The 15118-nt window shown below is 41.3% G+C and overlaps 1 protein-coding gene across 7 annotated transcripts in view; it reads right to left on the bottom strand.

Moving 5' to 3' along the window:
* The window catches only part of TBC1D12 (TBC1 domain family member 12), a 138072-nt gene that overhangs the window by 113738 nt on the left and 9216 nt on the right, over positions 1–15118 (bottom strand). For 2 of the 7 annotated variants that reach the window (XM_045040431.1, XM_045040432.1), the window contains exon 1: positions 667–3061. The exons of 1 other annotated variant lie outside the window; for it this stretch is intronic. In XM_045040431.1, coding sequence (XP_044896366.1) covers positions 667–1598 — 932 coding nt within the window. In that variant the 5' untranslated portion in view covers positions 1599–3061. Of the gene's footprint in view, positions 1–666; positions 3062–15118 lie in introns of those variants that run through there. 4 more of the 7 variants (XM_045040433.1, XM_023240758.2, XM_045040438.1 and 1 more) reach the window with 4 other exon arrangements.

Raw genomic sequence — 15118 nt, 5'->3', positions numbered from 1 at the left:
TAGAGAAGAGGGATTTTCTAGATAAAGCGCCATAGCTATTTGGCTTTTTAAGGGCTGTAATCAAATTCTAAATTCCAAACTGACTGCATTTTAATAAAGGCCATTAAAACGAATAAACACTATGAAACATAACCACTTCTAATTTCAGGAATTCCCAAGCTAGCTGAATGGGTTTAGACTCCACGCAACTAGACATCTCTGCAGAATGACTTCCCTTTCTCTTTCACAACCACACCCGCGCACACAGACCGCCGCGCTCACCCCCACTCCCCAACCCTACTCCTCGTAGTACAGTAAAAATACACCGAGAACAGAGCAGGTTGTCTGCTTATCCGGAGGAAGCAAAACTGCAGCTATGGCTTTAGCACGCTGGCAAGGCCTGAATACACGGAAACCAGGTGTCAACAACAGGTATAGCCTCCAGCCCACAGGGAGAGAGATTGGCTCCCCACAAAGTTGGCAACTTCTCCTACACACAACACAATGCAGACCCAGTTCCTCTTTGCCGGTGACAAATCAAAGCTAAGTCCTGACGCCAGCAAGAGCCCGCGCGGAGACGGCCCCCAAGCCGCTCTCGGCCAGTTCCTGGCCTCGACCTCCGCCCTGGCCCCGGTCCCCGTCGCGACCCCTAACCCTCCCCGAGCCCCGGCGCAGCCTGCGCTGTACCTGGCGAAGAAGTCGGCGAAACCGCCGCTCCGTCGAGCCCGGGCCGAGGTCCCCGCGGCGCCCTGCTCCGCGGCGGGCGCGGGCACCGGCGGCCCGGCTGGGGGCAGGTGGTCGCGGCTCACCTCGAACGTGTTCCGAGAGTTCACGTGAACGTCCGAGACGCCGGGGCGCGGCTCCGCGCCCGAGCTAGTCCTCTCGGCGGAGGCGGCGGCCAACGAGCCCTCCTGTGGACCCCCAGCGCCGGCTCCCGGCCGCTCCAAGTCCTCGCTACTGCTGCTGTCGCTGGCCGGGCTGCCTCCCGAGCCGCTGCTCGCACCCTGGGACTTGTCGGCGTCCGCCGCCGCCAGGCAGCAGCTCCGCAGCGGGTGCTCGAGTGGCGCGGCCCAGTCGGACGGACTGCCCTCACCGTCCGCGCCCTCGTCGCCAGGCCCCTCCGGGGGAAGGCGGCGGTGGCGCGAGTCCCGGCCGCCCGCGCGGGCCAGCTCTCGAGGCTCCTCCAGGTCGCGACAGTCCTGGCCCGGCAGAAAGCCCGAATCCCCGTTGGTCATGCCTCTGTGCCGCGGCGCACGGGCATCCGCCGCCTCCGCGCCTCGGTGCTTGGAGCCTGAGTCCCGCGGGCAGGCGTCCGAGCGCGGGGCTGCCGGGGGCGGCGGCGCGCGGGGTTGGCCAGCGGTAAGTGGACAGTAGCACAGCCCCGGCTCCAGCTGTCCCCCGGCCGCCGCGAGGTAGCGCCGAAGGAGCTGCTGAGGCGGCGTCTCCTTCTCCTCTTCCTCCTCCTCCTCCACCGGCAGCTCCACAGCGCCGACGCCTCCGCCGAAGCCGCCCGTGGCCCGGATCATCTTCCTGTCCTGGCCCACGGGCTCCGGCGCCGGCAGCGGGAGCAACTTGGGGTTTCTTCCCGAACAGGCTCCTGCATCCTCCGGACCCACCATCTAGGGCCGGGTGAGCGCCGCCTGAGGAGACGACGGAAGAGCCCCCGGCGCAAACTCGGCCCGGGAATAGCCCTGGGGGCTGGGGCCGCGGCGGCCGCCGCCGCAACGTTCCCAGACCCACCCCTCCCACCCCTGGCTTCTGGCAGTTGCGGGAGAGCGGGCACGCGCCAGAGCTCGCGCACGCACTAACGCCGGCCCGGTCAAACCCCCGAACTGGATATTCTGCGAACCATAGAGACAGTAGCTAGAGAGGCCCACTCCCTGACACTCTGGCGGCCAATCTGGGATCCGCCATCTGGATGGTGGAGGCTGGTTGGCTCTCTCCGAGCGTGACAATTCTTACAGAGGCACGGGTTTGACTCGCTTAACAAAAATTCACTTGACGTACTTAATTTATGGGAGTAGAATACAGGATATTAGATGTAAGCCCTGCCGGCTCCACTTGCTCAGTAGACTTTACGCTTTTTCATGCATCTTCTCTATCGCCGTTGCTATAATTTAGGGCTTCAGCGCTTCACCCTCCCTTCTCCCCTCTCCACTTCATCTTCCATAACATTGTTACCTTTCTTATCTAGCACCATGTTACATCATATGGCTTTTCTTAAAGACTTCCAGTATCACTCAAGGAGAGAGGAAATGGAGTCGGGCACAGAGTGGCTATTGAAATAATTCCAGCACCCTGTGATAATGGATTAAAATGGAGTGATAGCCACTGAGTGGAAATGATGGCGTTTAGAAGTCACAAGACATGATAACTGATCAGCTATAAGGAGGGATTGAAGAGGGAGGAACCAGCAATTACTACAAAACTTTTGAGACTGAAACTAATGTGGTTTGAAAACATGGGGATTTGGATTGGGGGGGAAAAAACTTGATTAATAGGGGAAATATATCTGGTAAAGTAAAAGGCCGGGAATATCCAGGATAGAATTCTAAAACTTGGGTTAAGGGCTTGGGTTTGGAGACAAGGGTTGAAGAGTCATCTGTATATTGCAACAAGGTGAGTCATTAGTGACATGGCCTAGGAAGAAAGAATGAAGATTGGAGGTGGGGCAGAGGCTCAAAGCTGTCATTATTTCAAGATGGGCAACACAGTTGTTTTGCAAAGGATTAAAGAGGAACTAGCTGTAGATAAAATGAAGGGGAAAATATTGACAACTCATTCTAGAAGTATGTCAATGAACAGAGAGGACAGAAATAGGAGAATGGGGTAGTAATGACAGGAAGCAGCATTGTCAAGCCTTTATATTTTTCTTTATATGAGAGAGAGTATAACCTATATATGAGTAGTAGTAAAATACGTAAATAAAATGGACACCCTTGTACCCAGCAACCAGTTTAAGAAACATCAGGTGTCTTTTATAATGAGTATATTTGAAGGCCTTAAGGAAGGACTAAGTGGCAAAGGCATAGTTAGTAATGTATTTATTGTCAAGATCTTTCAGAAGAACTTACTTCTAGGACACAGTTGGAAAAATTAATACAGAAAGAGAAAATATTTGTAAATCATATATCTGATAAAAATCTAGCGTCCAGAATATATAAAGAACTCCTACAACTCAATGAGACAACCCAATTTAAAAGAGGGTAAAAGGGGGCACCTTGGTGGCTCAGTTGGTTAAGCCTCAGATTCTTGATTTGGGCTCAGGTCATGACCTCACAGTTACTGGGATCAAGCCCCGACTCAGGCTCTGCACTGACAGCATGGAGCCTGCTTGGTATTCTCTCTCTCCCTCTCTCTCTGCCCCTTCCCTATGCACTCTCTCTCACTCAAAATAAATATTTTTTTTGAGTAAAAATAAAAGTGGGTAAAGGACTTGAACAGACATTTCTCCAAAGAAGATATGCTAATAGCTATTAATATGCATATGGAGTAATGCTCAATATCATTAGTCAATAGGGAAATGTAAATCAAAACCACAATGACTTGGGGCACCTGGGTGGCTAAGTCGGTTAAGCATCCGACTTCGGCTCAGGTCATGAGCTCACAGCTCATGGGTTCGAACCCTGCATCAGGCTCTGTGCTGACAGCTCATAGCCTGGAGCCTGCTTTGGATTCTGTGTCTCCCTCTCTGCCCCTAACCCACTCACATTCTGTCTCTGTCTCTCTCAAAAATAAACATTAAAAAAAAATTCAAAAGCACAATGACTTTAAAAATTATTAAGAGGTGCCTGGGTGGCTCAGCTGGTTGAGCATCAGATAATGAGAGTCATCATTTCACAGTTCACGGGTTCGAGACCCGCATTGGGGTCACTGCTGTCATGGAGGAACCTGCTTCAGATCCTCTGTCCCCCCTTCTCTCTGCCCCTCCCTGGTTACTCTCTATGTCTCTCTCAAAATAAATAAACTCTTAAAAAAAAAAAAAACCCACAATGGCACAGCACTCAAACAGACTAGAATGGCTATATTCAAAAAAGTAGAATGTAATCGTTGTAGAGGATGTGGAAAAAGTAGAATCCTCAAACTTTGCTAGTAGAAATGTAAATGATATGGCTGGTATGGAAAATGTTTGGTGGTTCCCCCATAAAGTTAAACATTGAATTACCATATGACCCAGTAATTCCATTCCTAGATATATACCCCAAAAGAAGTGAAAATAGATTTTCATGCAACACTTATACATAGATATTCATAGCAGCACGATTCATACAAACTAAAAGACAGAAATAGCCGAAATGTCCATCAACAGAGGAATGAATAAACAAAATGTGATATTTACACGAGGGACTATTATTTGGCCATAAGAAGAAATGAAGTATGGATACATGATACAAAATAGATGAAATCTCAAAAACTTTATGCTAAGTTGAAGAAACCAGACACAAAAGATCCATACTGTATAATTTCATTTGTATGAACTATCCAGAATAGGTAAATCCATAGAGAAAGAAAACAGATTGGTGATTGACAATGACTGGGGAGTGGAGGGGGAGGAAAGGAATAGGGACAGACTACCTAGTGGATATAGGGTGATGAAAATGTTTTGCAACTAGAAACAGGTAGTGGTTGCATGACACTGCAAATGTTCTAAATAGCACTGAGTTGAACATTTTTTTTTATTTTTAATGTTTATTTATTTTTTGAGAGAGTGTGAGCAGAGGAGGAACAGAGAGAGAGGGAGACACAGAATCTGAAGCAGGCTCCAGGCTCTGAGCTATCAGCACAAAGCCCAATGCATGCAGGGCTTGAACACACAAACCAGGAGATCATGACCTGAGCTGAAGATCATGACCTGATACTCAACTGACTGAGCCACCCAGGCGTCCCTGAACTGCACATTTTTAAATAGCTTTATTTTACGTAAATTTTCACCTCAATAAAAGAAATTTAAGTTAATATAGGAGATACCTAGACATAAGGACATATATGATGATAAAGTGAGGTTAGCTGAGAGAGTCTAATCACAATCTTGTTTCAACTTTTTTCTTTTTCTTACTTTCCTAACTTTCTAACTTTTCAAAGCTTTCCTAACTCACTTGTTAACTTACTCCTTTCTGGCTATTCTCTATTTCTCCCTCTATGAAATTATGAAATTATAGTATTTTAAACTCCAATTTTTCTAAATGGTTTATTTAGTACATCTCCTTCCTCTCCCTTGGTCAATAGCAGCAAAAGTTTTATGAATCATAATAGCTAGCCCATAGAACCCTACTGTTTTCCCAATAAAGACCTCAAAATTTAAACACATTTATATTTTGTAATTTTGTCTATAATAATATGTATTCCATAATAAATTAAATTAGTCATTCTTGTTAGTGGTTAGTGATTATGTTTTCCACTTTGAATGGTAAAAGTTTCTGTCTTATCTGATAAGTAATATCTTATGCCATCTTACAAATTTTTAAAGTTTTACTTATTTAAATAATCTCTACACCCTATATAGGGCTTGAACTCACGACCCAGAGATTAACAGTCACATGCTCTTCCAACTAAGCCAGCCAGCAGCCTGGCTATCAGCACCCTGACATTAAAAACTTTTGATACTATATTATTACATCTGTAGGCATAAATAAAATTTATGGTACATTCCTGGTACATTCCTATAAATCAGGTGAAACTATTATCATGAAAAAGGATATTCTTAAACTCTGCTATAAAATATTAATTAACCGTTAAAATATGAAAAACTATGAGTATAATTAGATTCTTATATTTTCTAAGAAAATCTTTCACAGAAGTTCTCAAAATACAATTTGTCATATTCTACCTGTATGATCCTCCCTTCATTATTGAACAGTTAATATGGTCCTATTATCTCATAATACTATTTTGCTACAATTGTACTCAAGTACGAAGGCCTCAAACAAAAGGTCTCAAAACTCCTCATACAGTTCTTCAATCCTCAATCTTTTTCTTGTGTACTGGATTTCCAAAAAGTTTTCAAACATGCTTTAACTTCTATCATGTTAAATTACCACCATCACCACCCACATACTCTTGGAGCAGTGTTTTTCAAACTTAGCTGCACGTTAGCAACATTTAGGAAGTTTTAAAAATGCTGATGTCTGGGCACCACCCAAGATGAATTAAGGCAATATCTCTGGAGGAGGAGCCTTTACACTGCTATTCAAATCCTTCTAATTTACAGCTAAGGTTGAGAAATACTGGCTTATAGCTACAACCTTATCTCTCTGTTTCCCTGGGCAAACAAGCTTCTTTAAAAAAGATGTTTATACATTTTGCACACTTAGATGTGATACCCTGAAAAGGACACAATGTGGCTGAGAATGTATAAGCTCAATCATGAGACACAAAATCATGAGACAAAGTCAAAATGAAGAAAATTCTATTTAAAAATGAAATGATGGGCGTGGGGGCCCTTGGGCAGCTCAGTCGGTTGAGTCTCTGACTCATGATTTCGGCTCAGGTCATGATCCCAGCGTGGTGGGATCAAGCCCTCCATTGAAAAGCTGTGGACATGTCAGAGATGAAAGAAATTAAAACAATTTGACAATTACATGTAACACCTGTCCCTAAACTTGATTTTGTACTAGGTAGAGAAAAGGAAAACAATCAACGAAAGACATTTTTAGATCAACCAACACAACTGTCATGTGCACAGTGGGTTAAATAAAGGTGTCAATGTAAATATTGATAGTTACAACTATAATTGATACTTACAATTTATAATTACTATATCGGTTCTGCAATAAAATATTTCTATTCTTAAGAAATATACAGTGGAGGGGCACCTGGGTGGCTCAGTCAGTTAAGTGTCCAACTTCAGTTCAGGTCATGATTTCACAAGCTTGTGAGATCAAGCCCCAAGTTGGGCTCTGCACTGACAACGCAAAGCTTGCTTCAGATCCTCTATCTCCCTCTCTCTCTCTGCCCCTCCCTGGATCAAGCTTGCACTCTCTCTCTCTCATTCAAAAATAAATAAACATTAAGGGTGCCTGGGTAGCTCAGTCAGTTAAGCATCCAACTCTCAGTTTCGGCTCAGGTCGTGATCTCCTGGTTCATTAATTCCAACCCCCCCATCAGGTTCCACACTAACAATGTGGAGGCCTGCTGGGGTTTCTCTCTCTCCCTTGCTCTCTAACCCTCCCCATTTGTGCATGAGTATGTTCTCTCTCTCTCTCTCCCAAAAAAATTTTTTTAAATAAATAAACATTAAAAAAGACATTAAAAAGAAATAAACTTTAAAAATTAAAAAAAAAAGAAATATGCAGTGGAGTATTTAGGATAAAGGGTCATGATATATATAATTTACTCTCAAATGTAAATTTGGATGCATATACAGACACAGACATCATCAATGGGATAAAATGTTAATAGTAGGCAAATCTGGGAAATATATATGAATATTCTTTGTACTATTATTATGTTTGCAACTTTTTGTTTAAGGTTATTTCCAAAAAAAAAATTTTAACACTGTCTCCTTCCTCAACTTCCATTTACTCTGTTCTAACTTCAGTACACAATTCTTGACTCTCATTCATGGCTTTCCTGTCCTTCATCCAATAGCAAGTTTTCAGTCACCATCTTGCTTGATCTTTCAACAGCATTTATATTTAAAAAAATTTTTTTTATTATTATGTTTCTTTATTTTTGAGAGTCAGAGAGAGACATAGCATGAGTGGGGGAGGGGCAGAGAGAGAGGGAGACACAGAATCCAAAGCAGACTCCAGGCTCTGAGCCATCAGCCCAGAGCCTGACCTGGGGCTCGAACCCATGAACTGTGAGATCATGATCTGGGCCAAAGTTGAACCCTTAACTGACTGAGCCACCCAGGTGCCCCTAGATATTTCTAGCCATCATAAACATAACATGACTAAAATGAGCCTCTCCTAGTGTTCTTCCATTATTCTCCATCTTAATATATACCACCACCATCCACTCGGTCTTTCCAGATCCTATATACCAACTGTCTACACAACATTTCTGCTTGGTGGCCTCAAAGCCACCTAAAACCTAATATGTACAAGTCTAAACTCATAATTGCCTCCTCCAAATCTATTCTTATTATAACAGTCTATATTTTACTCAATAACAGTACTGTACATCTAGTTGCACAAACCTAATACCCAAGAGTCATCCTTGATGCTCCCCCCTTCCTTATCCCCTTAGCCAAGTGTAGTGGGTTGAATTGTATCCTCCCAAAAATATGTACAGGTCCTAACCCCTAGTACCTGTGAATGTGACTATTTAGCAAAGGATCTTTACAAATGTTATTAAGGTAAGGCTCTTGACAGGAGATCATCCTGGATTAGACATACTCCCTCTCATGGATTAGACATAAGTAGGTGTGACGGGTGCCCTTTAAAAAGACAGAAAAAAAGAAGACACACAGAGACACAGAGAAGGCCATGTGAAGATAGAGGCCGAGATTGGAGTGACATGTCTATAAGCCAAGGAACACAAAGAATTGCTGACAGCTACTGTAAGTGAGGAGGGAAGCATGAAACGAATTCTCCCTCAGAGGCTCCAGAAGAAACACCTTGATTTCACATTTCTGGTCTCCAGAATTGTGACAGGATAAATTTCCATTGTTTTAAGCTACTTAAGTTTTGGTTAAGTTTTATAGCCTTAGGAATACACAAAGTAGTTACTAAATTTTTTTTACTTCCTACATGTCTTATTTTTTCCCATATTTCTTTTTTCTTTTTCTTTTTAAAAATATAATACACTGTGGGGTGCCCGGGTGGTTCAGTTGGTTGAGCATCCAACTTTGGCTCAGGTCATGATCTCACAGCTCATGAGTTTGAGGCCCACGTCGGGGTCTGGGGCTCTGTGCGGACAGCTCTGTCTCTTGAAAATAAATAAACATTAAAAAAAAATTTTGAATATACACCGTTATCAACTACAGTCATCATGCTTTACATTAGATCCTCTGAAATTGGATAACTGAAAAGATCTTTACATACTTTCAGATATAAAATGAATAAAGTCTGAGGATCTAATCTAAGTATCTTTTAAATTTATTCATTTCACACTATATCCACCCACCCAGACTAAACTGCCACCATCTTTTCCTGGGTGACAAATTTAAACTTCAACTGGTCTCCTCACATTCATTTGGGGGCATATCCAAATAATTCTCCATGACTTCAGCCAAAGTACTTTCTTATGAACACAAATCTGTCATGCCACTGCCCTGCTTTTTTAGTCATCATCCTATTAATCTTTCAACATTTTAAAAGAAGCACTTTTCCCTCAGTTTTCATTATTGTATTGTCTCCATTTTTTTCTTCTACATTTTTGGCTGTTTTTTTCTAAGTATACTTGGGGAGCGTTCTTCTTCCTTAATCTAAATGTAATGGCTTCCTATTTTCTTAAGGTTAAAGACAAAATATTTTTCTCATGACCCACGAAGCTCTTTACAGTCATGTACTTATCTAGCCTCCTTTCCCTCTTCTCTCCCAAACTTCCTGAACTCCAGTCATATTGATCTTCTTTTCATCCTGGTTACTACAAAATTCCTTCTGCAAGCTTGTATATCTAGGATGTTCTACATGATGATCCGCGATTTTTGTTATACTGACTTTTATCTGTCTCTTCTGCCTCATTTCTCATTTCTCTTCTCCTAACTCCTCACGTTTCAGACACATTGCCCTTTTCTTTGTCTTCATGTATGTTGATCTCCATGCCTAGTGGGCTCTTTCCCATCGTGTTGATCTGGCTAACTCTTACCTTTTCTTCAGGACTCAGTTTTAAACTTTTTTTTTTTTTTTTTTTTTTTTTTTTGAGAGAGAGAGTGGGAGGAGGGGAGAGCAGCAGAGGGAGAGAGAGAGAGAATCCCAAGTAGGCTTCACACCCAGCACACAGCCTGACTCAGGGCTCGATCCTATGACGTGAGCCAAAATCAAGAATCAGGTGCTCAACTGAGCCACCCAGGCGCCCCAGTTTTAATGTTACCTCCTCAGAGAAGCCTTCTCCGACCTCCCCTCTAGTTGACCATAGACTCTAGTTATATGTTTTCAAAGCACTTTTCTTCTTCATAGCCACTGTCACAGTTCTAATTTTATATAGCATTTTGGACTGGCATTTGTACACACACACACACACACACACACTACACTGCAAGCTCTATGAGGCGGGGTAATATGTCTGTTTTATTCACCTTCTTAGCAATAATATCTAGCACCATGCCAAGGACACAGTAGCTGTTCAATAAACATTTATTAAAGGAATACATAAATAAATGAATAAAACTGCTATCAAAATTCATATCTAGACCACAGGAAATTCACAACTCAATAGATTAATCATATCCATAATCCTCAAAGTCATAGTTCAGAAACTGCCTGAAGCTGATTCCTATTTACACTCTTGAATGCATGCAATTTCATCTTCCATGGATAAAAGCTTAATCTAAAGATGAGTTGTTTATATAAGTAGGCACTAGTGAAACCTAAAATACCCATAAATTGTCCTCACTATACACTAATCTTAAAGCTTTGATGAACTTATGAGGATTGATGATGAAGTTATTAAACAAAAATGTGGTCGATATGTCCATCTGAAAATTGGTTCACAAGACCCAGAATAAATTTGATATCCAAATCAAAAAGAAAGTTCTGTAAAGCAATGAGAAAGAGTAACCTTCTGTGGGACTTTGTGACTTGGATTGCTACTGAAATCATCTTCAACATCCACAAATGGTTTAAATTCCATGCATGCCTGGTAAAGCCTCAGCTGGTAAGAGGGGGTGATTAGGTCTAAAATTGTGGATTATAGCTAGATAGCAAGTATTGAAAGGATGTGTATTACAGATTAACTCAGCAGGGTGAGATATGTGTGGGAAATAAGTGACAGTAAAATCACAAAGCAGCTGCTGTTTGGTAAGCCACAAAGGGACAGCCACAAACCAAGAGACAGATGAAGTGCTTTAGAAATGCACACTGATCCTTTGGAGAAGCAAACTGATGCCACATATTAAGATGTACTGTAATCCTATTCCTGGGAATCTGTTGTAAGGAAATTATTCAAAAGAATAAAGTAAAAGCTGTACAAAGATGCTTATAACAAAGTATTTAATAGTTCAAAATTAGAGATTACCAAAGTTGCCAGTAATATAGGAAGTATAGGAATATCCAGTATATCAGTGGACTCTGAAGATATTTAAAATGATAAAAATGAATATGGAGGAATTTTACAATGTAATATTAAATAAAAGGTAGAGATACACAATTACATACCATAATTATAGTGATGTATAAAACTGCATATCTAGCTTGATAAAGGTCACAAAGGATAGACGTGAAAAAAGAAGAGTGGAGGTTTTTAAAAATTTTTATACTTTTCATTTTTATGATATTTAAAAAATTGATTAAATGGTAACCTCCTGAAATTATTTCCATATACATGTCATAGCTATGAGTTGTAATGAAACAAGAGTTTCAAATATTTTTTATACTGCATTCAGCTACATCTGGAGGAAAAAGCATCTATAAGCCTATATTTCCCAAAGTTATTTAGGGTTGCCTGGTGGCTCAGTAGGTTAAGCATCTGACTCTTGATTTCAGCTTGGGTCATGATCTCAGGGGTATGGGATCGAGCCCTGCATTGGGTTCCATGCTGAGTGTGGGGCTTGCTTAGGATTCTCTCCTTTCCCTCTCCCTCTGTTCCCCCTTGTTCCCTCTCCCTCTCCCTCCCTTTCTCTAAAAAAAAAGCTATTGACAGACTTGCAAAACAATGACAGGTTCTACAAATAGTAGCTACTGCTATAATCAAATGAGAGTTTATACATAAATTTGTCGGAAGAAGGATTAAAGCTTGTCAACTCTTAGTATTTTCAGAAATGTTTGGGGCCAGGGCACATGGGTGGCTCAGTCAGTTAAGCAACTGACTTCGGCTCAGGTCATGATCTTGTGGGTTTGTGAGTTCATGTGAGCTCAAGACCTACTCTTGCTCTCTCTCTCTGTCTCTCAAAAATGAACGTTAAAAAAATAAAGAAAAGAAAGAAAGAAAGAAAGGAAGGAAGGAAGGAAGGAAGGAAGAAAGAAAGAAAGAAAGAAAGAAAGAAAGAAAGAAAGAAAGAAAGAAAAAGAAATGTTTGGGGCCAGACCTGGGATAGGTTAAATATTTCCTTTTATTTTTTCCTAGTGATGTCTTTATTTTGATTACAAAAAGTATAATAGGAAGCCATTTCATAATAGAAAAGAATATAGAAAAAAATTTAGTTATTGTTTTAATGTTTATTTATTTACTGTGGGAGAGGGGATGGGCTAAATGGGTAAGGGGCATTAAGGAATCTACCCCTGAAATCATTGTTGCATTATAAGCTAACTAACTTGGATGTAAAGTAAATAAATAAGAATATAAAAATAAATAAATAAAATAAAATAATAATTTAAAAATGTTTATTTATTTACTTAGAGATGGAGAGAGAGAGAGAGGTGGGGGAGGGAAAGAGAGAGAGAGAGGGAGATAGAGAATCCCAAGCAGGCTCCACACCATAAGTGCAGAGCTCGACATAGAGCTCGAACTTGCAAACTGTGAGAACATGACCTGGGCTGAAACCAAGAGTCAGATGCTTAATGGACTGAGCCACCCAGGTGCACCTAAATTTTTGTTATTTTTAAACCATTCTTAACTATTTTAAATTACTTTCCTTTGACTGGTAATAAAGCTGAACCAGTTGTCCATTGCCCCCCCCCCCCCATGTTACTTAGCCACTTACATTCCTTTTTTCTGAGACTAAGTCAAAATTTTCTTTGGTCCAACCTGTTTCCAGTCCATCTTAGTGATAGATAATCCTAAAAAAATATTTGTGAATTGAAAGGGGACCATGGAGAATTGTACAAATTATGAGCTGAAAGATAATTTACAGTACTTTAAATGTTTAGGAAAAGACAACAGAAATCTCCTTTAGAAGATGATGATGATCTTTAGTATATAACAGTGTTGTGAATTCCTGAAGGGAATGTGGTCAACTAGTCTGGGTCTAGGCTATTGGGGGAGAATAGAACCCTGGTGGCTTGCTCACAATGGATATGTGAAGGATGAAAGCGGTAGAAGAGAAAAAAGAATTGAGGAATCTAGGATGCTCCATTAGAGAGCAGTAGGGATAAAGTAACCATAGAACAGAAAACCTCTGATAACTGCAGCTATTCTAGAGACCTAGTCTGCATGACTTAGTCATATCAAGTGCATGCATAACCTATGACCCAGCAATTCCATTCCTGGTTATACCCTTCAAATGAGTTTTCTCTCAGATCCCTAAGAGGACATGTTAGAGGATGCTCATTTAAGTGTGTGGGTGTTGTTGTTTGAGGTGGAAAGGAATTGGAGACAATCCAGTGGGAGTAAATATACAATAAGTGGAAGATGAGCCATAAAGGAGAACTATGCAACAATTTGCAGCAAGAGATTAGATACATAGAGGAATCTGGATGGATATAAAAACATAGCGCTTGGGTGACTCAGTTGGTTATGTGGTTGATTCTTGATCTCAGCTCAGGTCTGGATTTTGGGGTTGTGAGTTTGAGCCCTGCATTGGGCTTTGCACTGGGCCTGGAGCCTTCTTAAAAAACACAAACACAGAGGCGGCTACGTGGCTCATTTGATTAAATGTCCAACTTCAGCTCAGGTCATGATCTCGTGATTCATGAATTTGAGCCCCATGTTGGGCTCTGTGCTGACAGCTCAGAGACTGGAGCCTGCTTTGGATTCTGTGTCTCCCCTCTTCTTTCTGATCCTCCGCCACTCACACTCTGTCTCTCTGTTTCTCAAAAATAAACATTAAATAAACACACCAAAACCAAAAAAACTCCATAGTGTCAAGTGAAAAAGGAAATGAGGTAACACAATGTCATTTATATAAATCAAAAATACCTATACACAAAACAGAAATGTATCTTTTTACAAGGACACAAATACATTTTTAAAATCTATGTTAAATGCATTAAAGTAGTTGCCTATGGAAGAGAAAAGAAAGGAATTGCTGAAAGGAGAAAGAAAAGAAGAAAGGAAGAAAGAGAGAGGGAGAAAGCCAGCAAGCAGGAAACTCTGACCAGTAATAAGCCTGGGCTTCCTTCGATCACAGTGCTTTGCACATGCTGTTCCATCTGCTAGAAACTATAATCATTCCCCATCCTCCCCCTGCCCACACACCCACCAGAATTACCTCCTATTTCCTTCAGATCTCAGTTCAGTCATCATGCTGTCAGGAAAACCTTTCAATGACTTCTTGACAAGACCACATCCCACTATTATGATGGGTCATAATACTTAACACTTTGGCACCAATTACAACTAAAATTACAGAATTTGAAAATTTTACATCAATTAGTATGATTCTATAACATCTGCTTTCTGCTAGTAGACCATAAGCTCAACTAGGGCAGGGATGGTATGATTTTCTTTTTTCTCAGTCCCTGACACAGTGGCTGGTATAGAGCAAGTGGCCAATTAATATTTGTAGGATAAGTGAATTAATAAAAGGATAAATGAATGAACTGAGAAGAATAAAGATAGCAAAAGACAGTCAAAGTGGAAGGACTGTGCAAGAAGCTTCACAGAAGGTCTTGAAAGTATTTGCCATTAAGAAGGAGGGAGTGTTTTTTAAGCTTACCACACCTTTTCCAGGCCAAGTGCTATATATACATACATTAGCTCACTCACAGGTAGGCACTGTTATCTCTGTTTTAAAAATTAGTAAAAACAAAGTCTGCCTGCCCTCCATGTTTGTGCTTTTTTCTATGTATCATTGAGGATGTGAGGATTGAATGATGTAGGAAATGAGAATATTCACCATGAACACTGACTAGAAGAGAAGGGAAAGAAGAGAGAGAAAGCAAGTGGTTAGCAGAACTTACATGGGATACTGATTCACACAAAAAGCCATGGCCAGCAAAACAGTACTTTTGACCTAAAACCAAAAGTGATCTACTGGAAACAGTTCACCCTTGGGATGGAAAGTAAGAATAGGCCAAAATAATATTATGTACTGAAATTTTATTTATTTTTAATTTTTTAATGTTTGTTTATTTTTGAGAGAGATGGAACATAAGCAGAGGAGGGGCAGAGAGAGACAAGACACAGAATCCAAAGCAGGTTCCAGACTCTGAGCTCT

Source organism: Felis catus, chromosome D2 (assembly GCF_018350175.1).
Source record: "Felis catus isolate Fca126 chromosome D2, F.catus_Fca126_mat1.0, whole genome shotgun sequence".
Lineage (NCBI taxonomy): Eukaryota > Metazoa > Chordata > Mammalia > Carnivora > Felidae > Felis > Felis catus.
Note: the sequence above shows the minus strand (reverse complement) of the source record. Positions and strands in the feature narration are given on the sequence as shown.